This window comes from Acanthaster planci, linkage group LG11 (genome assembly GCF_054643075.1).
Source record: "Acanthaster planci isolate LZ-2023a linkage group LG11, COTS_SCS, whole genome shotgun sequence".
Classification (NCBI taxonomy): domain Eukaryota; kingdom Metazoa; phylum Echinodermata; class Asteroidea; order Valvatida; family Acanthasteridae; genus Acanthaster; species Acanthaster planci.
Window position 1 is genome coordinate 10,280,083 of NC_141787.1, and position 25,708 is coordinate 10,305,790.

Genomic DNA, 25,708 nt, shown 5'->3' on the forward strand with positions numbered 1-25,708 from the left:
CTATATCATTATTTTAATAATCTAACCATAGCTATGACCGATCTCTGTAATGGACCGAGCAATCTGGTTAATCCAGCGGCGTGGCTGAAAAATCGTCTACCCCCGGCACCGTCGCCCCGCTGCATATCCTGATGTGATCACGATTATGTACTTGTATATGTCCAACATCCAGTCACCCCCCCCGGGGGGCCCTCAAACTTTAGCGTGAAGCCCCCGCTAGCTCTCCCCTCCCCTTGCTCAGAATCCTGGCAACGCAGGGGGTTAATCATGGGTCCTGGGTTAATCATAACCCAGTTAATAGTTCCGCTCTGTATATGCTGTATATCATATTATGAGACAGGCTAGCGGGTCCGTGTGCGTTCGTTCATTCGTTTTTCGAAATTAAAACAAATCACACAACCAGACACAACCTGATTTCAGTTTTTGATTTGAAAACCAAAAATGACGGAAAAGACGAAGAAGTCCTTTCTTGTTTTTGCTGTTGAAAACGAAAAATAAAAGTAGACCTGTTTTAAATTTTAATCCCAATTAATCCCACGTAATTTCAAGAAGGTGTCACTGACGTTGGCACTTCTCAAGATAAAAGTTGCCCTTGAGCATGCGATAAATGTGCTTGTGAGTTGCTCCTCCTTTTACTTTGGAAGCATCAAATTCCTCGTATTACTCTTGATTCATGCATGTTTGATTGATGGCTTACAAAGACGTTTTTTACGTTTCAATAAAAAATTGAACTGTTTTTCATTCTTGGAGCAATAGATTACGCTGTTGTTCGTTTTCACTTTGCGGAAAAACGAAAAAAAGAACGTGATTATCGTTTTTCGTTTTCAAATGAATGGCGACTGAGAAGAGACTTTTTCTGTTTTCATTTTTATTGTTTTCACATCGAAAAACGAGGAACGACTGTTTTTTTTATTTTCTTTTTCAAATCGGAAAACGAATGAACGACACATACGTACATATGTACGTCCGGCCGGCCGGGCGGACGTACCCGGTACCTAGCGCCGCCCATGATAAACGTGTTATCAAAGTTCAGAGGTTTTCACTGGTAGTCAACTTATTATACGTGGCGTAATCACTGAAACTGTCGGATACCGTGCAATTTACGTTGGCGCTGGCCACGTCGCGCTGGCACTCGTAATAGTGGCATCAGTGGCTGTGTACCGATAATTTGTGTCCCTTATTTTCCGCTTTTCTTGCAATTTCAAGTCCAAAAAAAGCAATAAAACAATCGCCATGGTATTAGTGACGATGATAGCTCGGTTGGCGGACGGCCTACCGCTAGCTGCCTCGATGCAGGAGGATGAACAGGCTAGTAATGAATGTGTTAAATTACTGAAATTAATCGCGTTATTGCTGTTAACCAGCTGTGGTATTTGTCAGGACTGTTTACCTGATTACAACTTCTTATACGATTAGGGCCTTGTACGTTGCATGGTTTGTGCTGAACAACATGAATTCCACTCAAAGGGACATATGCTTGCAATTGCTGTTTTTCTAACTACAATAAATACATGCATTGTCCATTGTAAACGTGCCATGTGGGCCGTTGGCCTACGGCTAGCCTACGTACATGTACCATATAGGGTCGGCCCATTTCTACCCACAGTTCTGGGGGAACCCCGTTCCCACGTGCGAGCGGGACAGACGTCGGACCCTTCAGTCTGACAGTCTAATTTTGGGGGGAAGGCCTACGACTACGTACGATATGTACGATAGTAATATGCCCATATTACTAATGCTAGGCCTAATGCTAGTACTTTTAGTAGTACTAGTGACAATAGGGATTAGGCCAACATCATGTATCACCATGGCAGTGCCAGTGGCTTTTGAAAATTATTAGCTTCTGTCTTAACATAGGCTAACAATGTAAGTTGTAACATTAATCAAAATACATGTAATTGGTCTTGTTTTCCTCACTTCTTGAAGACCTACATGTATAATGGCTTACAGTCACACCCTAACCACAGCATCTGCCTTAGCTGTACATACAAATGTATGCACCGACTAGCATAATGTATGAGCAAGGAGGAAATTATGGCCAAAATAAACAGGAGGTTAAACAGCTGGAAAGTGCAGGTTTCGAATACAAATGCTATTATTGTATTATTGAAGACACCTCACATGTTTGAATATGGCAGATTTGAGTCGGGTTTATATCTACACTTTCTAAGAGATGATGACACATAACAGGATGATATCTTCCAACTTTGATACAGTCTGGCCGTAGTTTCATGGAATATCAGAACCAGGCCAAGATGCTCTTCAAAAAACTCAACCAGCAGTCACCAACGAAATGCAGCATAGAAAGTGGGCCCATGGTGTTTCAGTAAGTCAAATAGAACGTTACTCATTTTAGTTTCTGAGTCCTGATGTCCAAGACTGCCTTATTGAACCATATACACATAGTCAAGTGTTGATGAGAAGAAGAGGTTTCAACTGCTATTTTAAGTCGTCTTCATCAATGACAAAATTCAACATAGTATGTGTCTGACAAAGGTTAGGGATGCAGTGAGTAAGTGGGCATGGATAGTTGGACCAAGTATTGTTCAGGTTAGACACTTCACAAACCTGCTAAATTGTGCCATAAGGTATGAACATAACATTTTTACATTAAAACAAATTGAACCAAGCAGCACTTCAGAAGGGAATGGACAGGTAGTCCCTGAATCAGTCAGGCTGTTTTCCCAAATCCTAACTACCGGTATTCATGTTTGAACAAGTCCATTCTGTTGAATCGGAACTGCGGGACCGGTTAAACTGTTGGACACTTCATCAGCACGCTCACAGCAGAATTGCCTTGCTCTCACAGTTACCTTATCGAGGTTGGCGTTGTCTACCTGGTGCTGTGTGAGAAGCAGTACGCCAAGCGGTTAGCCTTTGCCTACCTGGAGGAGCTACAGCAGGAATTCTACTCACAGTACAGTAAGAAGGTTAGCACAGTCACCAGACCGTACTCCTTTATTGAATTTGGTAAGGCCGCACATCATGTATAATTTCATAATGAACTAATTCAGTGTCTTCTTTTATTCTTAACATGAATGATCCGTATTTCTCATCTGCTGGTTACGGGGGCACAAGTTCTCTTGTAGTTACAGGATTTAGAACATATTAAACTTTCAAATGCCGTCAGCTGTGTGTGTATTTATTAAGGAAATAAATTTCCCAATACCTCATCAGATTCCTCTTGCATCTTTCCATTAAACTGCATCCATCCATCACAGATTAGTGATTCTTGAAAAACGACTATTTGTTACCATTGCCAGGAAGGGTATTTACCCAGGCCTTTCTTGATCACATCACCCTGTGCATCCTCAGAAAGTGGAAGATTTGGGAGAAGTTGGCAACATTCTGTCTTTTTAATATATACTTTAAGGGCAATAGAGGTCAAGGCAACATCCCAAACTAATCTTAGCCTCCATCATGCCGTCACAGTATACAGTCTTAATGCATGCACCATTGCTGCGATTGACCCTTGACATTTTGCTGTGTTTTTAATTATCAACAGACACATACATCCAGAAGCTGAAGAAATCCTACACAGACACCAGGGCCCGACGGAACATCAGCCACATCAACACAGAGCTGCAAGATGTGCAAAGGATTATGGTCCAGAATATTGATGACGTCATGCAGAGAGGGGTGGCACTGTCAGGTGCGTGGTCGCATCACTCAAACCTCACTTGGGAATTTTTTTTTCTCCAAACTGTGGATTTTTGGCAATGCATTGTTCAGAATCAGAACAAGTGAAACTGGGTGTAAACTTTCTTTCAAGTTCAGTATTTTTGCAAAATGTAGCTGATGTATTTTGACAGAGCTCATTTTTCCGACCCCGAGACACAATTTGCTGAATCGCTGCAATACTCACTTTAATGATTGCCCCACACTTTGCTGTACAAATAGAGTGAGTGGATGTCAGCGACACACTCCAAGAAATGTTGAGCAACGTTTCTACATGCGATCCTTTGTTATGTAAATGGTATTATCCAGTTGACACCTCTAGACTCTGCTGAAAAACACACTTCCAAGCCCTCCATGTGGAGGATACTGGCATATCAATTTGACTAACCCCATTTAGACCTAGAACATAGTGGCCTCACACTTTGCTTTACTCAGTTTCCCATGAGGCTCAGTGGATCTGGTCCCACCTCATGTGTGCAAAGCATGACTCCTTACTTTACAGGTCTGTTGCACCAATGGAGCAAGAGTTGAGCTACCAAAAGAGCGTCACTGCCACAACGTTTTAGGCCCCCCCCCAAAAAAAAGTCTTTCGTCTCTGGTCTGCATGCACATCGATTTCAAGCATACACGATAGTCTTCGTGTTTTTTCTCTGCGAGAGCTGCAACACCACGCTCTGTTGCTGCACCGCCTCAACTTTTGGGGGGCAGCTCTATCTTTAACTCAGGGCAATAGATCCCGACAGGATCAATGTTGAACAAAGTTTGTTGTCAGCATATAATTGATAAAGCTGGTTTAGTCCCTTGACTTCACAATGTGTGTCTGCAGTTGTCTGTACAATCCAACCCTGGAGGAGAAAAAAAGCTGCATCACCGCATCAGTCTGACCTGAGACAAACTATGTTTTTTGGGCCCCAGCTAAGATTTGCTCACTCCTGGTATTTCTCTTGAATTTTTGTATTTTCCAGATTTGGACAACAAAGCCAGCAACCTGTCCTCGCTGTCCAAGAAGTACAAACAGGACGCCAAGTACCTAAACCTGAGATCAAGAAATGCCAAGATTGCCGCCGTCATCACGTTACTCGTAGTCTTTCTCATCTACCTTAGATACTGGTGGTTTTAGGACTAGGCACCACTCTTTTAATACATGTATATGTGTGTACATATCCGACAATAAGGGCTCTGTTAACTTGAGGCAGTGGGAAGAAAAATGGCATGTTTCAAATAAACCCATATGTATTTGTAGGGCAGAAATGATGTCATAAAGTGTCCTTAAGCAACCACTCATCAAGGAAGAAGGTACCATTTCACAATACAAGTGTGCTGCCCCGTGTTGTAGCTGGAAGAGGTCACTTCTGAGCTTTGCTGACATCTTTGCATATACACATGTATATCCTAATGTTCACCTGTTCATCATTGCTTAAGCATCCATTGTCGGGTCTTACAAATGCAGTGGTTTATTTGAGCACAGTTCCAATTTCAAATCTTGCTCGCCCAAAAATAGTCAAAAAGTGCAGTCTTTATGCCAAGTGAATACCTTCAAGAGCTCAGATGTTGAAAATCATTCCCAAAATGTGCAGCTGCTGCAAAAAAAAAACAGCCTCCAGTTGCACAGTGAAAGTCCCGTTGAAAAGAACTGGACCCAGATATCAAAATTGTGCCTGCCAAAGCGGAGCCTGGAACTCTCTGATTCCTACAGTAACTGAAATTTGGCAATGTGAATGAAAAGATTAGTTTCTTGCATTTCAATCCAGATAGCCTTATCTCTGTTGGATTCTGTTGGGTTTGGTTGAAATCCTATTAACACATGCTGCATGGTTAGGGTCGAGGAACCAGAAACCAGCTTCTGGTTCAATAGGCTACCGGTATGGGTTTTGTGGTTCATAGGGTTCCTTGGGCAGAATAACTGACAGAAATTATATACGACTACGTTGCTCTTCAGCTTGCATCAGTGTCTGAAAACAAACTATTCATAACGAGGACTTATACATCAGTACTGGTGTTCAAGGTGCAGATCATTATCGTTAATCTATGTACCACGATTTTGTTACCCTGTTCAAAACAAAAGTAGATACTGTCTCTGCGTTATGGAATTAAAACTGTTTTGGAGAACTAGCCATCAGACTTCACGCTAAATAGCTTAACTAAGCTGTGGATCACAGAATTTATCATTAACTTTTGTTTTTTCTACTTTTGACAAGGTATTGGCCAAGTTATTTTCTCTCATTTAGAAATCTCACTCTGAGTTCTGCCGGTTTTGTACAAAATCTCACAAGTCTCAGACATCACAAATTATTTCATTCTAATTATTTCTTTATGAATCTTCAATTTTTCATATTTTGGGTCACTTTGTGTCAGTGCTGCCTATGATCATTGTATAATACTAATTTAACGCATTAGGTACCACACGTTTTCTGTGTCCTCCAGTGTCATTGGCAATGTTCCAGGTGTGATGGTGGAGTGAGCAGTGTGAATGGAAACTAAACATTCCAGGGAGGGGCATCGTAGTTTGCCCACCACGATAGTACAGAGCATGGTTGAAGTTCATTTAAATCTTGTCATTCTCATCTGGAAAATCTGCACCCTATGCAAAACCCAAAGATTGCTACAGCTCCAATATACAACAAAACTGCAGAGTTACATCACTGTGCTTAGTAAAATAAACTAAGAACTCTAGTCCTGCATTGCATGACTTGTATGCCGAATATTTATTGCAACTCAGAGAAAAAAATGGCATTAAAAGACTCCATCATATTTAACACATCTTCTTCGGCCTCCATTTCTTTCGTTCACGTATAAATGCCCATGTTTCAAAGAAACCATTAATCTACACAAATATTCTTTGGATTTCGTTGAACACTTTCAGGTGAGTCGCTGCCATCCAGATGGGCTGGGGTTTTTCAGGGCTTTCCAGAAAAATTGTACATGAACAACCTCAAGACCAAGAGAATGGATTTGACTGATGCCGGAGTTGCAGGCTAGGGCTTTAGCAGCATTAATTCTCCTCGGTCGGTCTTGAACGTTAGTTTAAGATGGGCCACGCACATATTTATTACCATTCATAAATGCCAATTTTAGTCAGAAGAAGTCAATATATGATCACTTTCCAACGATTTTGTTCTAGAATTTTCCTTTTATTCTCTCTAATACCCCGTCCATTTTCTGGAATATTCCTTGTGCAAGTTGTCCAAAAGAATCGCCATGTAAAATATGGACTTGGCACATGCATGGCGAGTTGTGCATGCAGCTTTGCAAGGAGAATCGTGACCAGTAGGGATAGATTAAACTGTCTCGTATCCAGGTGCCAGAGCGTTTTTTTACGCAGCGGGCAATATCAAATGTTAACCCCTTCACGGCAGGATTATTTTGACCCTGACTGCTGGGCTGTGGTATGCCCTGAATGGAGGGCTTTGTCCATCAGCAGGCCCCAATGAACCAGCAGCTGCATGGTGAATAGACTGTATGCGTGGTATGTACTAATCCTCACACAAAGGTGCGGTAGTAGCACTCCTCCGTAGCGAAGGGGTTAATACGCGGTCATGTTGCAGGTTGTTGAATAGGGAAACTGAGGTATTTACGAATGTGTATTCATACACATCCCTGGCACTGAATACACTGCATACACCAAAGACATGACTGACCAGAGACCTGCTCAGCAAGCAAATCTTCGTGAGTGTGTTACGCCACACATTGCATCAGCCAACCAAAACAAACACTGAAAGTCTTGAAACAGGACTGGTTGGCAACCATTCAGAAGACGGTGAGTTTCCGGTGTTCCTCTCTGTTGTTCTGCTGTCTCTTGATCTTTCTCTCGGAAGATTTGAGATTTTGTAGTAGCCGCTCTGTGGCATCTATCTTCTCCTTGATCTTGGATGCTGTCAGCTTGTCCCTGAGGAGGAGGTTGAGTGCTTGTTTGTAATCGGTGACTTGCGTAATGCTTCTTGTAAATGCACATTAATGCATACTAGTGAATCTGCGTGCCAGTAGGCTTATGTGATCTGACGCCACAGTTACAATTCAGGTAATTTGTTAGTACAATCAAAAGCTGATTTCAGACTCTTTGTAACTAATTCATGTATTTGACCACATCCAAAGTAGCTGTTCATTGAAAAGAATTTCAGCTGATTGACTGAGGCATGCAACAGTCTATCCAATAGCTGCAAATACGGCCGTTTTCGACACAACTTCAGAAAGATCGCACCTTTTCACCTAACATTTTTCAAATTTCACAATGCCACTAGTTTAAAAGTCCCCATGGCCCCAATTTTCCGTCTTGTATCACTGTTGCGGATCACATTCTTATGGTCAGTGAAATACTGTACCTTTGAATTTATCAGGACTTTGGAATTAGCCCTGTGTATGCCATACCTTTGGTTTCTCTGCAGCGACTCTTGTAACCTCATAAGCTGCTTCTCAGTACTTCGGATGTCTTCCTCTGTCCTCACAAGCTATTGATGAACAAAAATAATAGCAACACTGATAAACTCAACAGCTTCACACAAAAAATTAACATTTTTAGGAAGAGTGTGGAAGCCTTAAATCCGTTTAAAACTTCAGTGTTTTGGCTTTCTGAATTTCAAACCCAAAGCAGTCTGTATGGCTTTTGTGCCTTAAGGGCAAAATCATAGATGAATAAAACTGATCTTCAGTTTGTTTGTGATTGTTTAATTGACATTTGTCAGAATTACCCAATTTTGTTCTTCAGCAGACCCCTGACTCTGTGGGAAAAAAAAGGCTAGAATTGAAATGACTGGCCAGTGTGCCATTTGCACCAACCTGTATGTTGAGTTTCCTGCCTGGCTTCTCCTGCTTGTCCTTTGAGGGGTCCTTCCCTTGGAAGTTCCTGTTGTTGGAGTTTTGCTGAATTAGCTCTGTGATTTTGGCTGAAGTTAAGATAGAAACATACAAGAATGTCATGAACGAAAATCACAAAAAGGCTACCGTGGGCAAATTCTGGATATAATTTCATGGATAAACACTTCAAGAAACCTAACAATCTTTAACATTTCAAAAGCCCTTCCAGTTTTGCCTGATTACTTCTTTTGCACGCGGAGTTGCCATGGAACAAGGACACTCTGCCATTGAACCATGAAGAGCTGTGAAAATCAATCCAGCCAAGTAGACATGATCATTATAGAGTTCAATCCTTGACGAAGAGGAGAAAGACGGTCTTCAATCAGGATAGTGTGTGAGTGTGAGCGAGTGTATCACAAAAATTTCAGAACAACTCAAAGCCTCTGGGAAGCTTGCTTTGCTGTTTAAATCACTCAGCCTTTTGTGAGGTAAATCTAGGGCAAGCAGTTGATATCCTTCTCTCTCGTGCTTTATTGGCCCTCCAGAAATGACATCTGTGGAATTTTGTCATGTGTCTAACATGTTCCAGTGAAAATAAGTGTTCTGGTGAAAACGTTGAACGAGCTCTTGTCAGACTTCTCATCTAAGCACTCACTTTTCTTGCCGCCTAATTTCCTGTTGATGAAGTCAAAGACGTTTTCTTTCTCCCTGTGTTGGCCACTGGATGAGGATGACCCTCCCTGGCTGTGGTGGTGACCTTTGCCCTTCCCTTTCTTCTTCTTTGGCTTACCCACAATGCCAAGTTTCTTCATTTCTCGAAGCTCCATGCATTTATCAAGTGATTTACCTGGCGGCACAAAATTACACACTATAGATTCTAACAGTGGAACACGTTTTAATAGCCACACCTTCACAAGGGTACCACACCAGGCGCAAAATAAATCTTGCCCCTTCCAAATGAAACACTTTTGAACTAGGAATCCAAGAGCATCTAAACATTCATAGTGAATGAAATGTACCACAATTTGTATCAATTTGTTAGATCATGTTCGAGAAACCATCATTTCATGTATCTACAGCCATCAGGTTCAGAGGAATAATTAATGTCAACCAAATTACATGTTCATCATTTGTGACACATTAAATTATTTTTCACATAGGATGCAAATTTCAACAACAAAAATTCTTACCATCTTATATGACAGATGCAGCACCAGATGTGGTGCAAACAAAATTTTGTTGAAGTCAATAGGTTTCTGGTTACAGTGAAATTTGAGGAAGTTTCATATGGCATACTTTGCTTCGTCTGCACATAACAAACACTAATTTACAGTTTTGATGTGACAATGTCCATCCACGCTCACCTACCCTGTGGAATAATCACAGCTTCAACTGGTTCCACTCTTCCCTCACCGTTCCTTCCTAATCCTTTCCTGAAAACATTCACAAAAAGGGGAAAGAGTGACTCAAGTGAACAAAGTCCAGTTGTCAACGTACAGACAAGTTTTCAGAAGATGATGCAAAATAATCATAAGCTGGGCTACAGACTACAGAGTGTTGCACTTCCAAAACCTTCCAACTTGAAACCATTTTAAATGTGTTCATTTTTCACACAGGATTCCAAATAAGTTTTCTCTAGCGTACATGACATCTTTTCCCTAAAAGGGACCTTGAAGTACAATTTTGTAGCAAGGGCTGACGGAAAGCCACTTCATAATTCGGGCAAATGTGAAAGCAAAGCAAATTTCATCATACAAAACACTTGCAGCAAAATACACTCAACTTAATGTGTTCAATATTTGCAAATTTGCAGTGCGAATATTTGTTAACTGAAGTCACAAAACCATACTTTTGTTATGCTGGCTTTGCCAGCCAGTAAGGAACAGCCTTAACTAGGCATTAAATTGAGGAATCCTGCATTTCACACATAAATCTTTTCCCACTCCAAACCACCACAGCGCTCAACGTTAATGGGTTTTTCTGGACATAAACACAGTGTAAGTTTAAGTGCCAATATGTTGAAGACTAGTCAACAAGTTGAGAGTGCAAAAGCCTACCCGAACTCATAGCCCATTTTGGCCATTAGCATGGAGCCAATCCCCCTGGTGTGTGCCTCCCATTCTCCCAGGGGGATTCCATCCCCCGACGGTCTCCAGGCGATGCGGGGAAAATCTCCCTCGTCCTCCTCCTTCTCTTCCTGCTGCTCAACTGATCTCGAGTAGCTGGTGGACGGGAGGTTGGCTTTATCTTCCTCATTGTCATAGTCGTCATCACTGGACGATGACAAAGACGGTGACGATTCCTCCCTTTGCTCTGGTGACAAATTTCATTATCAACTCTTTTGTACCCGTAGGAATAAGCAATGGGACCTGTAACTCAGGTTCCTTAGTCATTCAGATACTTTCCCAAGCACCAAGCTTGCCCCTTTAGAAATTTCACAAAATATTTCTGGGCATGCTAGGAGCTGTTTCTTTGCACAAATTATGATTTGGACAATTTGCCCGAGTGCAACTGCATACTCTGCACAAGCACACAAAAGAAAATTGCGTCATTTTGCTTCTACACAGTTCATTAAACTTTAAACAAAGATGGTAAAGTTGACACTTGACAACAGTAAATAAAAACACTGTGGTTAAATCCTCAAAATAGCGGCTAATTACATATATTGGCACACAACTGTGACTGCAATACTTTCTAAACAAATAATTGTTGTATAATTGTAGTATTCAAAAAACTAGACACTGAATTGCAAATAGTGATTATACAAACAAATCCCTCATTTCTTTACTATTTCTTAAGCAAACAACAAAAACAAAAGCTCTCTATTCTTTACCCTAAAATATGTCAACATTCACTGCACGCATTATATTTAAACGATAAAAATAGACTTTTAACGTTATTTCAGAACAGTTAACCTCGAAATGCTTCTTGTAATGAACACTTTCTCACCTGATGGGAGTATACTTTCTATGTCAAGTGTTTCTGTAGTACCATACGACTCAAACTGCACTGCTACTTGGTGTTTATCCTGGTCTATGTGCTGAATGGAGGCTGGGTACCAGATACCATCACTGTATCTGGCTAGGCACGGGGCTTCTAGCTTCACTAAACTGTCAAGAGGTTTGATGAAAATATTTCAAAAAAGTTGATTTGTCCAAAAATGTGCAGAAAACTGAGATGTCAGATAACCTCAGCAACATTAAGTCATTCAAGTCACTACACTGACTTAATGGAAAGACGGCTTTTTTAAGCAGCAAAAAAAAAAACAATATTGGTGCCGTTACAAGAATATTTTCAACACAAAAATAAGAACCAGAAAGTGAAAATCTGAATGAAATATTTACGTTCTTGTTGGCATGAAGAAAATCAAATATGGTATTGCTTTTCTAACAATCCACTGAGAAAACTGTGAGCTCTGTGGAAAGCAACATTGAAAATTCCACAGGAAAATGCAAATGATAGAGCAGCAACCAGTGAAAAACGAGCGGAGCAATGCCACTCAAACAGAGCAGAAAACAATGTGTGGAACAGCTAGGATGCTGACTGCAGAATGAGATGTTTGTTGAACAAGGCTCGCTCTTCTGTGTTTCTTTGCTAGAAATACTCACCTAAAGTCTGGCTCTTTGAAGGCATGCAACTCGGACAGCTTTACAACATATCCATGGGAAAACCTGCAGACATTTTTCAAGATCAAATAGACAATAATGTTGTTTGAGAAACTTGCAGCACACTTTCTTCTTTTCTAAACTTTGAACTTGGTTAGGAAAGACATTCAAACAAGTGTCAGTGATGATCTCTGTGCTGAAGCAGTATGGCTCATGGCAAATCACCACCAGCAACTTCTTTGCAACTAATGTATTTTGAACCCAAAGGGGATCTCAGCATAGGGGTTAGGGCTGTGCCAAATATCCGAATACTCAATAGATCATCAAATATTCGAATATTACTTTCGAATTTGAATATTCGAATGCAAAATTCATGAAAAGGAAAGAAAATTTTCTTTTGTTTTTAAATGAGAAAATTGCATAAGGAGGTTTGTTTCAAGCAGATTCAAATGAAAAGTGACTGAAATCTTACAATGATTCAAAACGTAAATTATTCCTTAAACAATTTAAAAGGAACAGCCGTGGTTACGCCGAGACAACGCGCCGACGCGGTGCTTAAATCTATTCGTTTCGACGAATAAATCTTATCGATTTCAAGCAGAAACGAAGTTTTAATGAGGCAAAATTCCCCAATTTTGTGGTACACTTTTCTCAGAATGTATAGGATGAAATATCTTGAGCAGCATATTTTTAGAAAGGGTGTACCCTGACTTAAAATATCACAAGAAAACAAAGTGGTAGACAGGAACATATGTTTTATTAGAGATAATTCAATTTAATTTCTGCTTTGATATTGTGCAGGCTGTAACACGCATTGAACCAATGCGTAAATGGTCCGTGGTCCAACAAGTAGCTGTCTGCTTTTATAATCTCCGAATAAATGTTACATTACAACACACGCCACTCTGAGCTCAGCCTATTTACCTGTATGGCCAAATAATGAGATTCACAGATCAGTTCAAAACTTTGAAGGAAATTCACATATTATAATTATGCGATGATAACATTGTGCTCTCATTACATATGTGCCTACGGTTAGCTGATCAGCTAAATTTTTAATACCATCATTCATTCTGTGAATTAAAGCCCGCTAATTAAGCAGCTGGTAAACAACCAATGACATTTCTGCAGCTTGAAGGCCATTTCCTGTTCTCACATGATAAGATAATGCATTAAGTCTTTTGATTACCTACCTACAATCCTCTGTTGTGAATCGGCAGGTTCCTTCCAGAAAGTAGGGACACGGCCTCATGGATTTGGAGGTAGGGTTGCAGAACAAAACCCTGAGTGAAGCCTGCAGTAGCAAACAAGAAATGCCACAGGAACGTAGTCGAGACTGTCACAGGACCAGACATGAAACCATTCAACAAATAGCAGGGAGGAGAATATAAAGCCTTTGTCAGAATGCTGTTTCAACAACTAGGCCTGAGCTTCAACTGAATAAAGACATGTGGGCTGATGCTGGCAAGAGATATAGCCATAGCTCTGACATCCTAAGCAATATGACTTAACCCATGCCCGCATGTACCTCTTCCTTGAGACTGTCCCTAGGCTCAACACACAGGACTACAGCATTGTGTCGTTGCCTGCCGCCCCACTCCTCCATGTAATCCACGCTGCACTTGGTGCCGCATATATCGTCCTCCTCTTCGCCTCCACTGTCATCTTCACCCACCTCCGCATTGGTTATCTCTTTGGACCACTGAGAGATGGATCCCGTGGAGGATGATGCATTCGACGAGTGGGGTGGGGCAACTGTTTCTTCCTCATCAGCAAGAGCTGCCTGAAACACACAGGGTGCCGAAGCAAATGGTGTCACATGTAATAACCTCAAATGGTTCATGCCAGCAAAAAAATGTGTAGTTCATTACATGCATGAAATAATAAATGATAATCCTGTGAATTCAATTGTCTCTATGCACTCTACAAGGTGTCCACATTAAAAGTATACCAAGATAAAAATTACATTAAAATGTAAGATGTGCACTGACAGGAATAGTGGCCATGTAGAGGGCACAGCACATTAAACTTATGAGGTAAAGCGTGAGGTCAAATACAGACGGTTTAGAAACAGTTGAACGGTTGGTGTTAATCCCCCTTCATTCCGTTCGTCTTTTGGTGTTGGACAGTTCAACGGTTTGAAAAGAACCGTCTGTCATGGACTGTCTAGCTTCACGAGCAACCCTGACAACAATGGAGTTTGTGGCTTACACAGCCATGGTTGTGAACAAAAGATCCTACTCAAGGAGAACTTCACTGACCCCGGTCAGCCTTCCTGGACTGGCCGCGCGGATTAGTGGTTAACACCTTGTGATAGGAAGACGCGAAATCAACTGCATTCCAGGCTACAGACATTCATCTAGCTTCAGATACGTTTTGAGTGGGTATTTCATGACAAAAAGGCATCGCCCCAAGATAATTGTTCGTGTTTAAGCGTTTTTTAAACTGGAAAATAAATGCGTTTATATGGGAGTGACGGGGAATGCCAAACACGGTTGCCTCATTTTACTACCTAATCTATCGTCTATGAAAGGAAATATTCACATAGACGCAATATGAATTTATTTGGAACTTCTGTCACGTGTATCATATTCTTAGAAGGTAATAAAAAAAATGTCAAACTCCGCATCAAATAGTGCTGCAAGTATGTGTCAAGGTGTGCTGAAGCACAGCATGCACCGAACTGCTTGGCCAAATTTTCATCCAGGGATGCCTTGGATCGAGCGCGAGTCCTACGGTGATGGGCATCCAACCAAAATTCGTTTTGCACTCCATTTATGAGACCATTGGCCTAATACGGAACGTCATTACTTAATATGGAACGTAATGGCGTGGCTTTCGGAGATTGACAAATAAAATAATAATCTGAATATACATGAGCACGATTAGATGTAGTGAGAATTTAGAAATATTGGGCAGCGACAATGCCGTACGTTGTGTGTTCTTGGTTGATCTCTGAGTGATGCTCACCACATGCTTTTTACAACCATCTCATGATGCGGGCCGTTGTAAGTTTCAGTATATTCACGCACGTGTGGAGCACGCCGTTCAACTCATTACCCATTTTCGTTGTATTTTTGTATGTATTTTCGCGTGCCATCAATGAAATGCCTTATTAAAGCCGTACATCCGAGCCGAACAGTTTGATTCGGTTCAAAAGTGCCTTGTTTGACAATTTTTGCCTCGGTTCGCTGGTTCGCCTGCAGCACTAGATTAAATTGTGCATTTAAGTTTAATAAGTAAAGTCAAACACCAGAGATTAGTATAAAACCCGACGTGTTTTCTTTTCCAACATGAATTTTATGCAGCCACAAAGTATACAAAGAGAACGAAAGAATCGAAAAGAGTACAAAACATATTGCAAAGTGTACACATGTACTATTAACTTCAAGAAAAAACACGTATCCTTAAATCCGGCAGGTGCAGCCGCGAAGTAGAAAGCGCATAGTTCGCGTACGTGTCTTCCTCGATCCTACACGTGAAACCTGCGAGTGCGCAATGCTGAGTCCAAGCTTGTGCATACGGCCAACAAAAGAGGTTTTATATATAACTTCATGTTGGCGAACAGAACGCTACGTCAAGTATGATTCAGGTAAATACTATTTCGAGTTAGTATATTCGATTCTGCAGATATACAGTTAGGTGTGTATTTAACTCACGATACCGAGACAAAATATTAAGATTACTGGGTATTGAGACCTGAAAAGACTGGGTCTGGAAACCGACAGCGCAACACAACTACTCCATACACGTGTTTTATCAGGAAGTTAAAACAGTCTGCCGATCTAAATCCTGCTGTGGAGCTGCAAAGTAAAGAGCTATTGTTATGACTCATCCACCAGACCGCAGAAGTCTATGATGCCGTAATGCGATGAACTGTCCATTGTTTACTGGAAGCTGCAGAGTGCACGACGTACTCGACCGCAACGGTTTGGCCAGCCTCGCTGAAGCGTTCATCTGTTCTATGTTGACCGTCCATGAGGCTTACCGTTTACAAAGCGTTGAACGCTTTCAAAAGCGTTTGTATTTTGACCTCACGCCTAAGTAGCAACAACAAAGTAGATTAGATTGATTTAGATACATTCCTTGTTTTCAAGAAAGTGTTCTTAAAGCAAAGGCACTCGGTATTCTGCACATTTGCACGGTGGAGCCTTATTCATCAAATATGCAAACTTGTCACAGTGCCAATTTCAGCACCCTTAACATCGGTTTAGTTTGTTTACTCATCTGTGTCAATAACATCACAAGCTGCACACCATTGTAAAGAGGATATTCTAAAGTTTTTTCTCTATCCCATATATAAAGTAGTTTTGCCATTACAGTAATTTTATCTCTTTATACCTTTTAGTGTGGACACCCTGTATATTTAGCTAAAACCAAAGCAAGTTGCCTCACTAAACAAAACAAAAACACAAACAGGGAAGTTTTAAAACAAAGAAAGAGAGACAAAGCATCAAAGGTTAAATAACTAACACTGAAGAATTCATCACAGGATTTCAAACCTGAAATGCAGCATATTCCTCCTCAAACTTGCCCGAGGAGGAACCTGAGGCTGACGAGTGCCCCTGCTGCACCTGTGCATCTCCTGAGGAAGACGCAGGTTTCACGAATGAGCTGCTGGTCTCAGCTGATGACGTGCCATCCACGAGGCTCAGCAGTTTGCTCTTCTTGAGTGACAGAAGGCTCTCTATCCAGGAGCAAAAGGTGACAAAGCATGCAAGTAATCGTAGGGACCTACTGGCAAAGGGGTGGAACATGACTTTGTATCTAACCACTGCCACAAACTAATGTCTCCAACCTAAGGGACACAGAATCCAAGAGTACCATGGGCGCAAAGTAAGGATACAAAACCTATGGCCGCATACTCAAAAAACAGTCAACAGTGGTTGCTAAGAATCGTATGTACGATAAAGTCACGTTGGGTCACATAATACTGAGAACTTTGATTTAACATTCAAAGAATCAAATCTAACAGGATTCAAGACCAGGGTACTTCAAGCCATCTCAATTCTTTGTTTTACTCCTGATCTAAGTCACCATATAATTTACAAGGAGGTAGGTTTCCAAGTTTACAGAAAAACATGTCTTTTTGAAAAGCGCCGACAGTGAAAGGAGACCATGGCATGTTGACTTGTACACTTGATTCACCTTCAGGACTCCTTCAGGTAAGTTTACCTTCGGTCAGTTGAATAACCTGCTGCAAATCCTCTCGGAGTTGAAGCAGCTCTGTTTGTCCCTCGGCTCCTGCACTCAGCAGTACTGTCTCCACCTGCTGAAGCTGAAAGGATGTCGACCAAGTATGACAACATATTCATTCATGACATGCAGAGATACACAGGTATTGGTGTTCCTTATCAGTAGCACCTTGTTCCTATAACAACCAAAGCCTACTTTTAAGAAACAAATCACCTCGAGAAGTTGGTGGTAATGTCCTCTTTCATATGGAAAAGATTGCGTTTGTGAAGAGGACCGGGACTTTGGTTTTTGAGGGAAATTATGGGGTAAAACCACAACATAGGTGACGCGACGAAGAGCTGTGAATGAAGACGAATGAGTCAGGTAACCAGACTTAAAACAAAACGGCATGCTCCAACTAAGCAGTTATCATTTGCCAAACGCACATAAAAAAACTGTGTGGGTTTTTTCGCTTAAATATATTGTCAACATTTACCTAAACTAGAGCCAGGTCTACTAGGATCAAGGAATGGATGCTCATGGTCTTAATGTCAAATATTTGGGAAAAAAAGACCTTTTTCCTTTATTGTAGGAACAGAGTGCTAATGACGAGGAATACATATTGACATATTGCACTGAACAATTTGTGTTGCACTAACATGAGTTACCAAGGCCCGAGTTATGGCTAGCAGTAAACGCACATCACAACTTGGAGATTGTCCTTGTATTTGGAGAAGTCCCTTTATTCAAGGGCAAAATCAGTCCCCAGAAAGAGAGAATGTGCTCTACACGGGGACAATTTTTTTAAGCAGGTTTGGTGATCTTACCACTTCTCTAGGGATCCTTTAATGCCTTAAATTGATTCAGCCAAAAAAAAAACACCCAAGGCTGCTGTTTAAAAAAAATCTACTATTTACTTCTACTAGGATTACAAGCAGGAGTCCGCAAAGGCACCTTAAGGGTGACGAAAAGACCATATCAAAACAATTTTCTGAAAATCAGTTCTTGATGATATGGGCCTAACGTTAATTAATCAAGTGACATGGCAGTGTGCCATGGGCACAAAGTTTGCAGAAACAACTTATTTAGGTGCTAAATGAACTAAACGAAAAATATGGGAGAAAAAATTGATATTAGCATGTGGATATTTTTACCTAAGCTCACTTGGAAAAAAATGTCTCCTTCTAACTTGAGGAGGCGTTTTCTCTTTCAGGAGACTGGTTTTGTCCCCAAATAAAAAAGGGACTTCTCCGAATACAGGGACAGTCCCTAATGGCTAAATTGTGATGTGCGCCACATGTCTGTATGACAATGTCAATTAAGTTGTGAGAAACATGAACCCGCCTACCTGCTGTTTGTATGCTGAAATTGATGTCTGCAATGTTTCTTCATCCATGAGGGTGTAATGAATTTGTGAATTGTGATGTGTGTTTACTTTAAAATTAATTATTTGAGTTAAGTAAAGCCCACAACTCATGCACACTCCTCTGCACTTCAGTTGACGACAGCTTTCGCATGGTGCCTTTGCCTTGGAAATTGTAATGTTAATAAAACGCAGTAAGTCAGATAACACGTTCTTTTCGCTTGTTGATCAAATCATTCCTCCCATAAGCAGAAAAAGGGTTCTGGTTTTCAGGTTGCAGGACAGTAAGTAAACTGCTATGCAACAGTGATAAATACCCGAACTTCAAAAAATCAGGAAAAATGCTCACGAGTTTCTCAGGCGTTTGACACGTACGTCAAATTAAAGCCCAGTTTATGATTTTCATTTTCTTTTCAAATCTCCGTTAATTAACTGATGACTTCTGAAGACATTTATTTCTACGGAAGGTCACCCCTAAAATGGAGTGTTGAAGCCCCTCGCTATTTTGAAATATCGATGCCTACACTTCTCGAAAAATAGACCATTCCAGCCACTAAGTTCTTCCTTATCTCACTCAGATGCAAGTTGGTATTCTCTTTGCCCACCTATTTTTTTTTCTACAAATCTTCAAGTTGATGGGCCACAAAATTTTGTATTTCGTAAAGAATTTGAGTGCATACAAATTATGATTGGCCCGCGCAAACGGTTTTCGGCCTATTTACTGGCCTGCATTATTAAGTAAACCCAAGTTTTTACAATTTCCCCGAAAACGTGTAAAACAGAGGGAAAAGAGGTTCCACGATCGGTTTGACGTGAATAATTGGAAACGGTTGTCTCTCATCCAGGTTATGGGCCTATGACCTTGAGTAGGGCTGATAGCCTGCATAACTGTGTAATTTGGCCATTAAGCTAACGTCTGTGAATTTCTAACTTTTTCAACTGCTGGAACTAATCGCTTGTGGCTGCAAACCAGGGTTGATTTCTGTTGATTAGGGTTAGGTTTGGCCAAATATAGGTTCGAAATTCGCACACAGGGTTTGCCCTTGACCGGGTGGGGGACGCAGTACAATACTCGTGTTTAGAAACTCAGACTCTATGCTGGACCAATAAGACCTTCGAGTTTCAAAAATTGGGCAAGCAGCCCATCACTCACCTGTCTTGTAATAGTAATACCACATTACAAAAATATTTGAATTGGCCAAAAGTTTTGCAGGCAAACCAGTGGTTGTTCAAGTCCCCCTCCATCAGACTTGAACGTGCCGTGGAGCTGAAATTGCTCAAGTTACTACATGGCACTAACTTGGGGGAAAAAGAGTTTCATCTATAATTATAATTTTTAGAATAAAATAAAAGATTCGTCATTAAAAACATTACACGTGCATGAGAAAGGATGCAAGGGAGGAAACGAGACAAGCCCCTAAAAGCCCCGGCCGCCGAGTCGGCTATACGTCGCTCACCTAGACTAACAGCCTCTCCTTACAGCATTTTTTAATGCACGCATTAATATGGGCAAGTTCCCGGACCACGTCTGGACACCCATCTATACACGCATGAACTCTTTCATAAAATCATGTTAATGACACACCATTTTTTTCTCCGGGGGGGTGAAAGGGCGTTTTCTGCCGTTGTCTTTAGTTGCACAAAAGGACAGCCGAAGGTTGAATCAGGACTTCGATAGTTCTGCTAAATAACATGTGACGTTACATGGTGGATCGGAGCAGGGGTGCCCAATGTAACAAACGGTCTTTGGTTTATGTTGCAAGTAAGGAACTTGCAGAGAATGTATCTTCGTGGACACTATCTAGAATAAAAGCAGCTCTTCGCAGGAGACACTGGCATGATGCACGCTTGCATTGTTCAAACTAATAGGTGCAAGAATTATAAGGTGATAATGTAAGGTAAATTTCTGGAGGCAATCTTAGGGTCGGACGTAATAGGTGGGTCATCTGGAAGCCACGGACAATAGGGAACCCTTTCTATGTGGTGACGGCCTTTGTACTGTGGAAATTTCCAGGATGGCCGCTATAAACAAAGACGTCCGCATGTCGACGGGTATATATTTAAAATAAGAATGTCTCATTTAATACTTTGCCACTGGAAATATAGGTCGAGCCACTGAAATCAACTTTCTGGGTCATTTTAGAAGCCACAATGTTAAGAAAAACCCACGGCCTCCATGTTACTATCGCTAACGTATAGATCCAAGTTGGCAATGACCATGAACTGACAAAGTGTAGTCACTGAAATCGAGATCCTATGTTGTTGAGAGGTCAAAAAATATAGGGGAAAAATTGTTTTGATGACCATTTTATCCAAAGTTGCTGCCACACATACTTCGAGGGCATATGGAAACATTTTTATTTTAATTCATGTACCATACCTATACTCAAAAAATTATGTTCAAATCAATCCCCCAAAACGTTAAACGAAATTACAAAACACACCTGACTATTGGACTGGTCAGTGAATTAAACTGCAGAAAGTTACACATTTCTTTAAATCCAGTCGAAGCCCATTTTCTCCAACTGTATGAGCAGACATTTTTTAGAAATATTGCCGGAGAGGAGCTCGTAAAGAGTTTGTTTTCAAGTTAACAACTGCCGCAACTTCATAGAAACATGGAAGGACTGCGTAGCATCGTGATCAGAATATTGGCAAGAATATATTATAAAATAAAATCAGTGCTCTGAAACATGTAATTGCCGAGCTTTCGGTAACCGAGTACCTTCTTCGGGGCAAGCAGATTCAGTTTAGAAACTGCTTGCCCTGCAGAACTTAATCTGCTTGCCCTGAAGAAGGTTCTCATGTCGCAACTTCATTCATGTAACTATACAAACTTTTCAAGTTCAGTACAAGAAGTAATCTCTGTCCATGTCGCTGTAGAAACAACTCATTCATTTTTAGTATACTGCAGTTATAAGGCGAGACAGTTTCCATAATACAACGTCTACTGTGCAGTCCAAATTGAAATGTTAATTGCTTTCTTTCGATCCCAAACAATTAATAATAACATCACAAACAGAACACGTAAACAAGCTATGGGCCTATATCATTGCAGGTCATCGAAGTAGCCCTACCCTAATTCACATACATGTTTACAGTTTTCCAGAGTGGACTATGTGCGGCAAATACGGCAATATCAAGTCACTTCCACCCCGCCTTCGGTAAAACTTCAAAGGATTTGGCCGGATCACGGCCAGATAAACTTTGTAGCCAGAATAATACTATAGTAGCTGCATCAGAGTATGGCTGTTGATGAGCTGGCTGGACAATGAGCTTGCGCGTGCCTGCCTTCAGCGAAGACGGAGGCGTCTGTCGATTGATATTCACTTTAATGGCGGGACTTAGAAAGTTCTAAGTGGCAACCCCCCCCCGAAGGGTGATCCATTGCTTACCCGCCACCCTGAGTATCCTTTTTATTTGTTACACCCGGTTTCGGTGCTTTCGTTTCTTTTGTACCGTTTGTATGGACAAAACGATGCTGTTCCCAGCATCAGTAAAATTGGACGGACGTAAGAGTCAACGAACTTAGTCACATTGCCAAAAAATATCGCATGTTGCTCCCTTATCCTTACTCTCTGTGAATTCTTATAAACTTTTATTATGCTATAAACCTCAGACAAATTGGTGAAGTGAAACTTCATTCCTGTCAGCCGGGAATGGTTTTAAAATGGGATGTTCGTTATGGCCTTTGTAACAATGCGGGTATGTCATGCTCTTGGGGGACTTTCAGACATTTCAACATTAATACCCAGCTGTTTGTTTCTGACGAATTGGTGACAGAAGTAATTGCAAGAGGTGTGTTTTTCTATTACAAAACTTCGAAGTCATGGTGCCGACTTGTTCAGAAATTAAGCAATTGTCCCATAACACGGTGCTCGTTATCGGATGGAAAGTATACGTGGTTTTGCACTAGGATTCTTGTTCCAGTGTAACCCTATATATTTTGACAGCTTGGGTAGAAAATGCCAAAACTGTGCTTAAACGGGCGGAAAAATAAGTGAATGGGAAATTTAACTGTATAAAAGTAACTTAGGCACATTCAGCCAAGGACCCTCTTTTCTGAAAAACATTTTTTCGACTTCTTTCTCCTCTTCAGTTTCTGAGCGAGGCTTACTCTAAAACTGTGGCAAGCCTCACAGCGCTCAAAAACCATATCCCCGTTCATACGCTATATACTTATATCAAGTGTAAAACTTCTTGACGATTTACTGTATGTTGTCCTCACAGGTGGTAAGGTGTTACTTTCTCTGAATCGGAGTATTGCCCCTAGTTGATCCAGTAGCATGGTCCCGCATAAAGAAAAGGCAAGCAAAACCTCTCAAGATAACTCTCATCGTGTTTGAATTTGACAACACTTTCGGTTTCAATGCGACTGTGCTGGTTTTTTTTTCATGACAAAGTTAAGGACAGCAACATTGTACATCGCATGACCTTCGCCAACGATTTCCAATTAAAGGGCCTTCCACAAATATAGCTGCAGGGAGAAGACGAAATTTATCCAGTAATGGCAGAGTTCATAACTTTCACACATGCCGGTTCGTAGTTAGTCAAATCATGGTGATCTCAAGTGATGATAAAATGAAACGAGTAAAGTCGGAGTGGTCATGGCTTCCACATTAGTGACCACGCATGTGCAAGGGCGTTACAGGGGAGCCTAAGTTCTCGGATACCCCTCCCCACGTTTCATAATTTCCACAGTCTTCGGGTTTGTGGAAATATTATCTATGACAGTTGCACTCGCGTCCAAGATATCTTCATCCCCTACCCGCACTCCTTTCTAAACTCAAGTCTCGATATTTCAGAAGAAGTGATAACTGTTCACACCTCATCCAGAAAGTTTATCCTCCGAGAAGAGTTTTAAATCCTTTTTCGTAGATGCCGTGTCCACAGAGAAAGTCGGCTTAGTGGTTTCAAGGTGTGAACGATCATTACGGTGGCACGTGTTGGTCTGGGGTCTAGCGGCAAAATGGTGAGTTCTTTTAAAACGGGAACAAGAAAAGTTATCACCGGTTTTAAGGGCCTTGTATCGACACTGTTTAAGGGTGAAGATGCACTTTCCAGAGCAAACATTGCTATTTTTGGAAGATTTCCTGTTGAAAACCTAAAACATTTTCAGGGTTGCATAAATCAAAGGACAAATATGTCTGTTTTGAACAAACCCTCTTTTAGCAACTTCCATTTTTCTTTTCTTGATGTAGTATTTCAAAGGTTAAAAAGTGACGATAGAGTAGCCTCATGTCATAGTGACTAGCCGTATTGAACAAGGCAATTATACGGATACAAATTATACGGATAATATTTCCAAGCAATGCCATCGGCAGGCGACAGGGCAATGCGAAGTTGGGTATCTGGCAAAGGAGGCGGGGAGGGGGCATTGTCCCTCTTCGTACTGGCGTCGAAATGGGACAAGTGGGCACTTTTCCCCGAAAAAGGGAAAGATAAAAAGAATTTTTTTTTTAAAGAAATGAAAAAAGGAAAGGGTACGAATCACCCCCCTCGCTTGAAAATACCTTAGAATTTGACCCGGAAGTTCCATGGTTAACTGTCTATCCACCTCCTGTCAAGGCCCATGCCCCACCCCAATCTTCTTTAGAAGAGAAGTGCATATCGTTACATATGAAACAACTGAACAGTCGTTTCCAAACCAAACCCTCCCTTGTTCCAATGTACTCAACACCTGCATCCCTTAAAATCATGATATCCCACCCCAAATGTTTGGACTCCCTCGAAAATCAAAAATGATGAGTCACGTTCAACTTTTGAAGGCTTTTCCATCTCCCCTGAATATCTTCTACTAACTATTAAACCTGATAATAAAACAAAATGAATCGACAAAAAAGAAAACAATAGAGAGTAGTCCCCTGGGGAAAACCGACATTGCCACTAGATCTTGTGTTAGTCACATTCAACATGAAACTTAGCGATCTCAAATTTTACTGTTTGCCTATAATTGATGCTAAAATCTCATAGCAAAGTGCTGTTTCAAGCGCCACAAATCTCAATAAGATAGCATTTGCACTGATGCCATAGGCTGTTCTGTATAGCTGAACAGAGTAAATAAAAAAGGCAAGTCCTAAACTTTTACGGAAGCTATTTGAAAACACGCAGGGCGGTATGGTAGTATTACTGACCCATGTGATTCCTGTCATGTTGGGTTAGGAGGTTACAATGGAGATGAGTACCCTACACTCTACAATTATTTATGGCACTAAGGCTGTTTGCGCTTATCATGACTCATACAATATCAAATTCGACAGAGACAGCCAGACACGACAGATAAGGCCAGGGGCAGATAAAGGATTTTCAAAAAGGGTGGGGCGTGATTCCACATTTTCCAAAAGGTAGGGGGCGTGAACAAAAGCAGTAATGGTGAAATGCCTGTACGGCGTGGTGTCCAGAGCCATTTTGGATTCTAGGCACTTCTGTGGTACAATGTCAGGTAGAGTGACACCTTCTCCCTCCCTCTTTTTCCTTTCTTTTTATTTAGATTTATTTTTGGTAAAAACGGGGGGGGGGGGGCATACCCCCATGCCCCCGCCCTTATCAGTGGCGTAACCACGGGGGGCCTGGGGGCACGTGCCCACCCCCACAAATTTGGGGTTCCCCCCCAAAAAAAAACACGGATGAGTGGATATTAAACATGGCTAACAAAAAACTTGCCCCCCAAAACCACACCACTGAAAGTTGTTCCCCCCCCCCATAAGATGCTGGTGCCCCCTTTGTACCCCCCCACCCCCCCCTAGTAAAATCCTAGCGTCACCACTGCCCTGGATCGGCCCCAGAAAGCACGCCTGGACGCATGCTGGACAGACATGAGAGATTGAGACAAGTGAGAGAAGAGATTTTATGTATCTTTTTTATCAAGATTTTATCGAACTTTTGTTTCTTGTCCCAATTACGGGGTTCTGAAACAAACGCTTAATAACCGTTCGGTTTCTGTAGTGCCACTGTTATTGCCAGGGAGGGTTACACCAACAAGAATTTCAACAAAACGATAACAACACGAACAGAATTTCAACAAATAAAAATTAAGTCTTCAAATTTCCAAAAAGAAGTTCAATAACTACATGATATAAGAAGTGAATTGCAGGTT

General features: G+C 41.2%; 2 protein-coding genes across 2 annotated transcripts; one reads left to right on the forward strand and one right to left on the reverse strand.

The window, feature by feature from the left end:
* The first annotated feature begins 1,098 nt into the window (after positions 1–1,098).
* On the forward strand, positions 1,099–6,434 carry LOC147797456 (vesicle-trafficking protein SEC22b-like). Its single transcript, XM_087143418.1, has 5 exons — positions 1,099–1,308; positions 2,217–2,326; positions 2,810–2,970; positions 3,506–3,652; positions 4,644–6,434. Exons 1-5 carry the CDS (start codon positions 1,234–1,236, stop codon positions 4,796–4,798), a joined length of 648 nt encoding a protein of 215 aa, XP_086999544.1. The 5' UTR covers positions 1,099–1,233; the 3' UTR covers positions 4,799–6,434.
* Positions 6,356–18,749, reverse strand: LOC147797457 (zinc finger CCCH-type with G patch domain-containing protein-like). The gene is made up of 13 exons (XM_087143417.1): positions 18,598–18,749; positions 17,250–17,352; positions 16,577–16,761; positions 13,603–13,857; positions 13,268–13,368; positions 12,078–12,140; positions 11,419–11,579; positions 10,527–10,782; positions 9,838–9,902; positions 9,125–9,316; positions 8,452–8,558; positions 8,044–8,123; positions 6,356–7,564 (listed from the first exon to the last, which is right to left on the reverse strand). Exons 1-13 carry the CDS (start codon positions 18,724–18,726, stop codon positions 7,426–7,428), a joined length of 1,836 nt encoding a protein of 611 aa, XP_086999543.1. The 5' UTR covers positions 18,727–18,749; the 3' UTR covers positions 6,356–7,425.
* Positions 18,750–25,708: the final 6,959 nt, after the last annotated feature.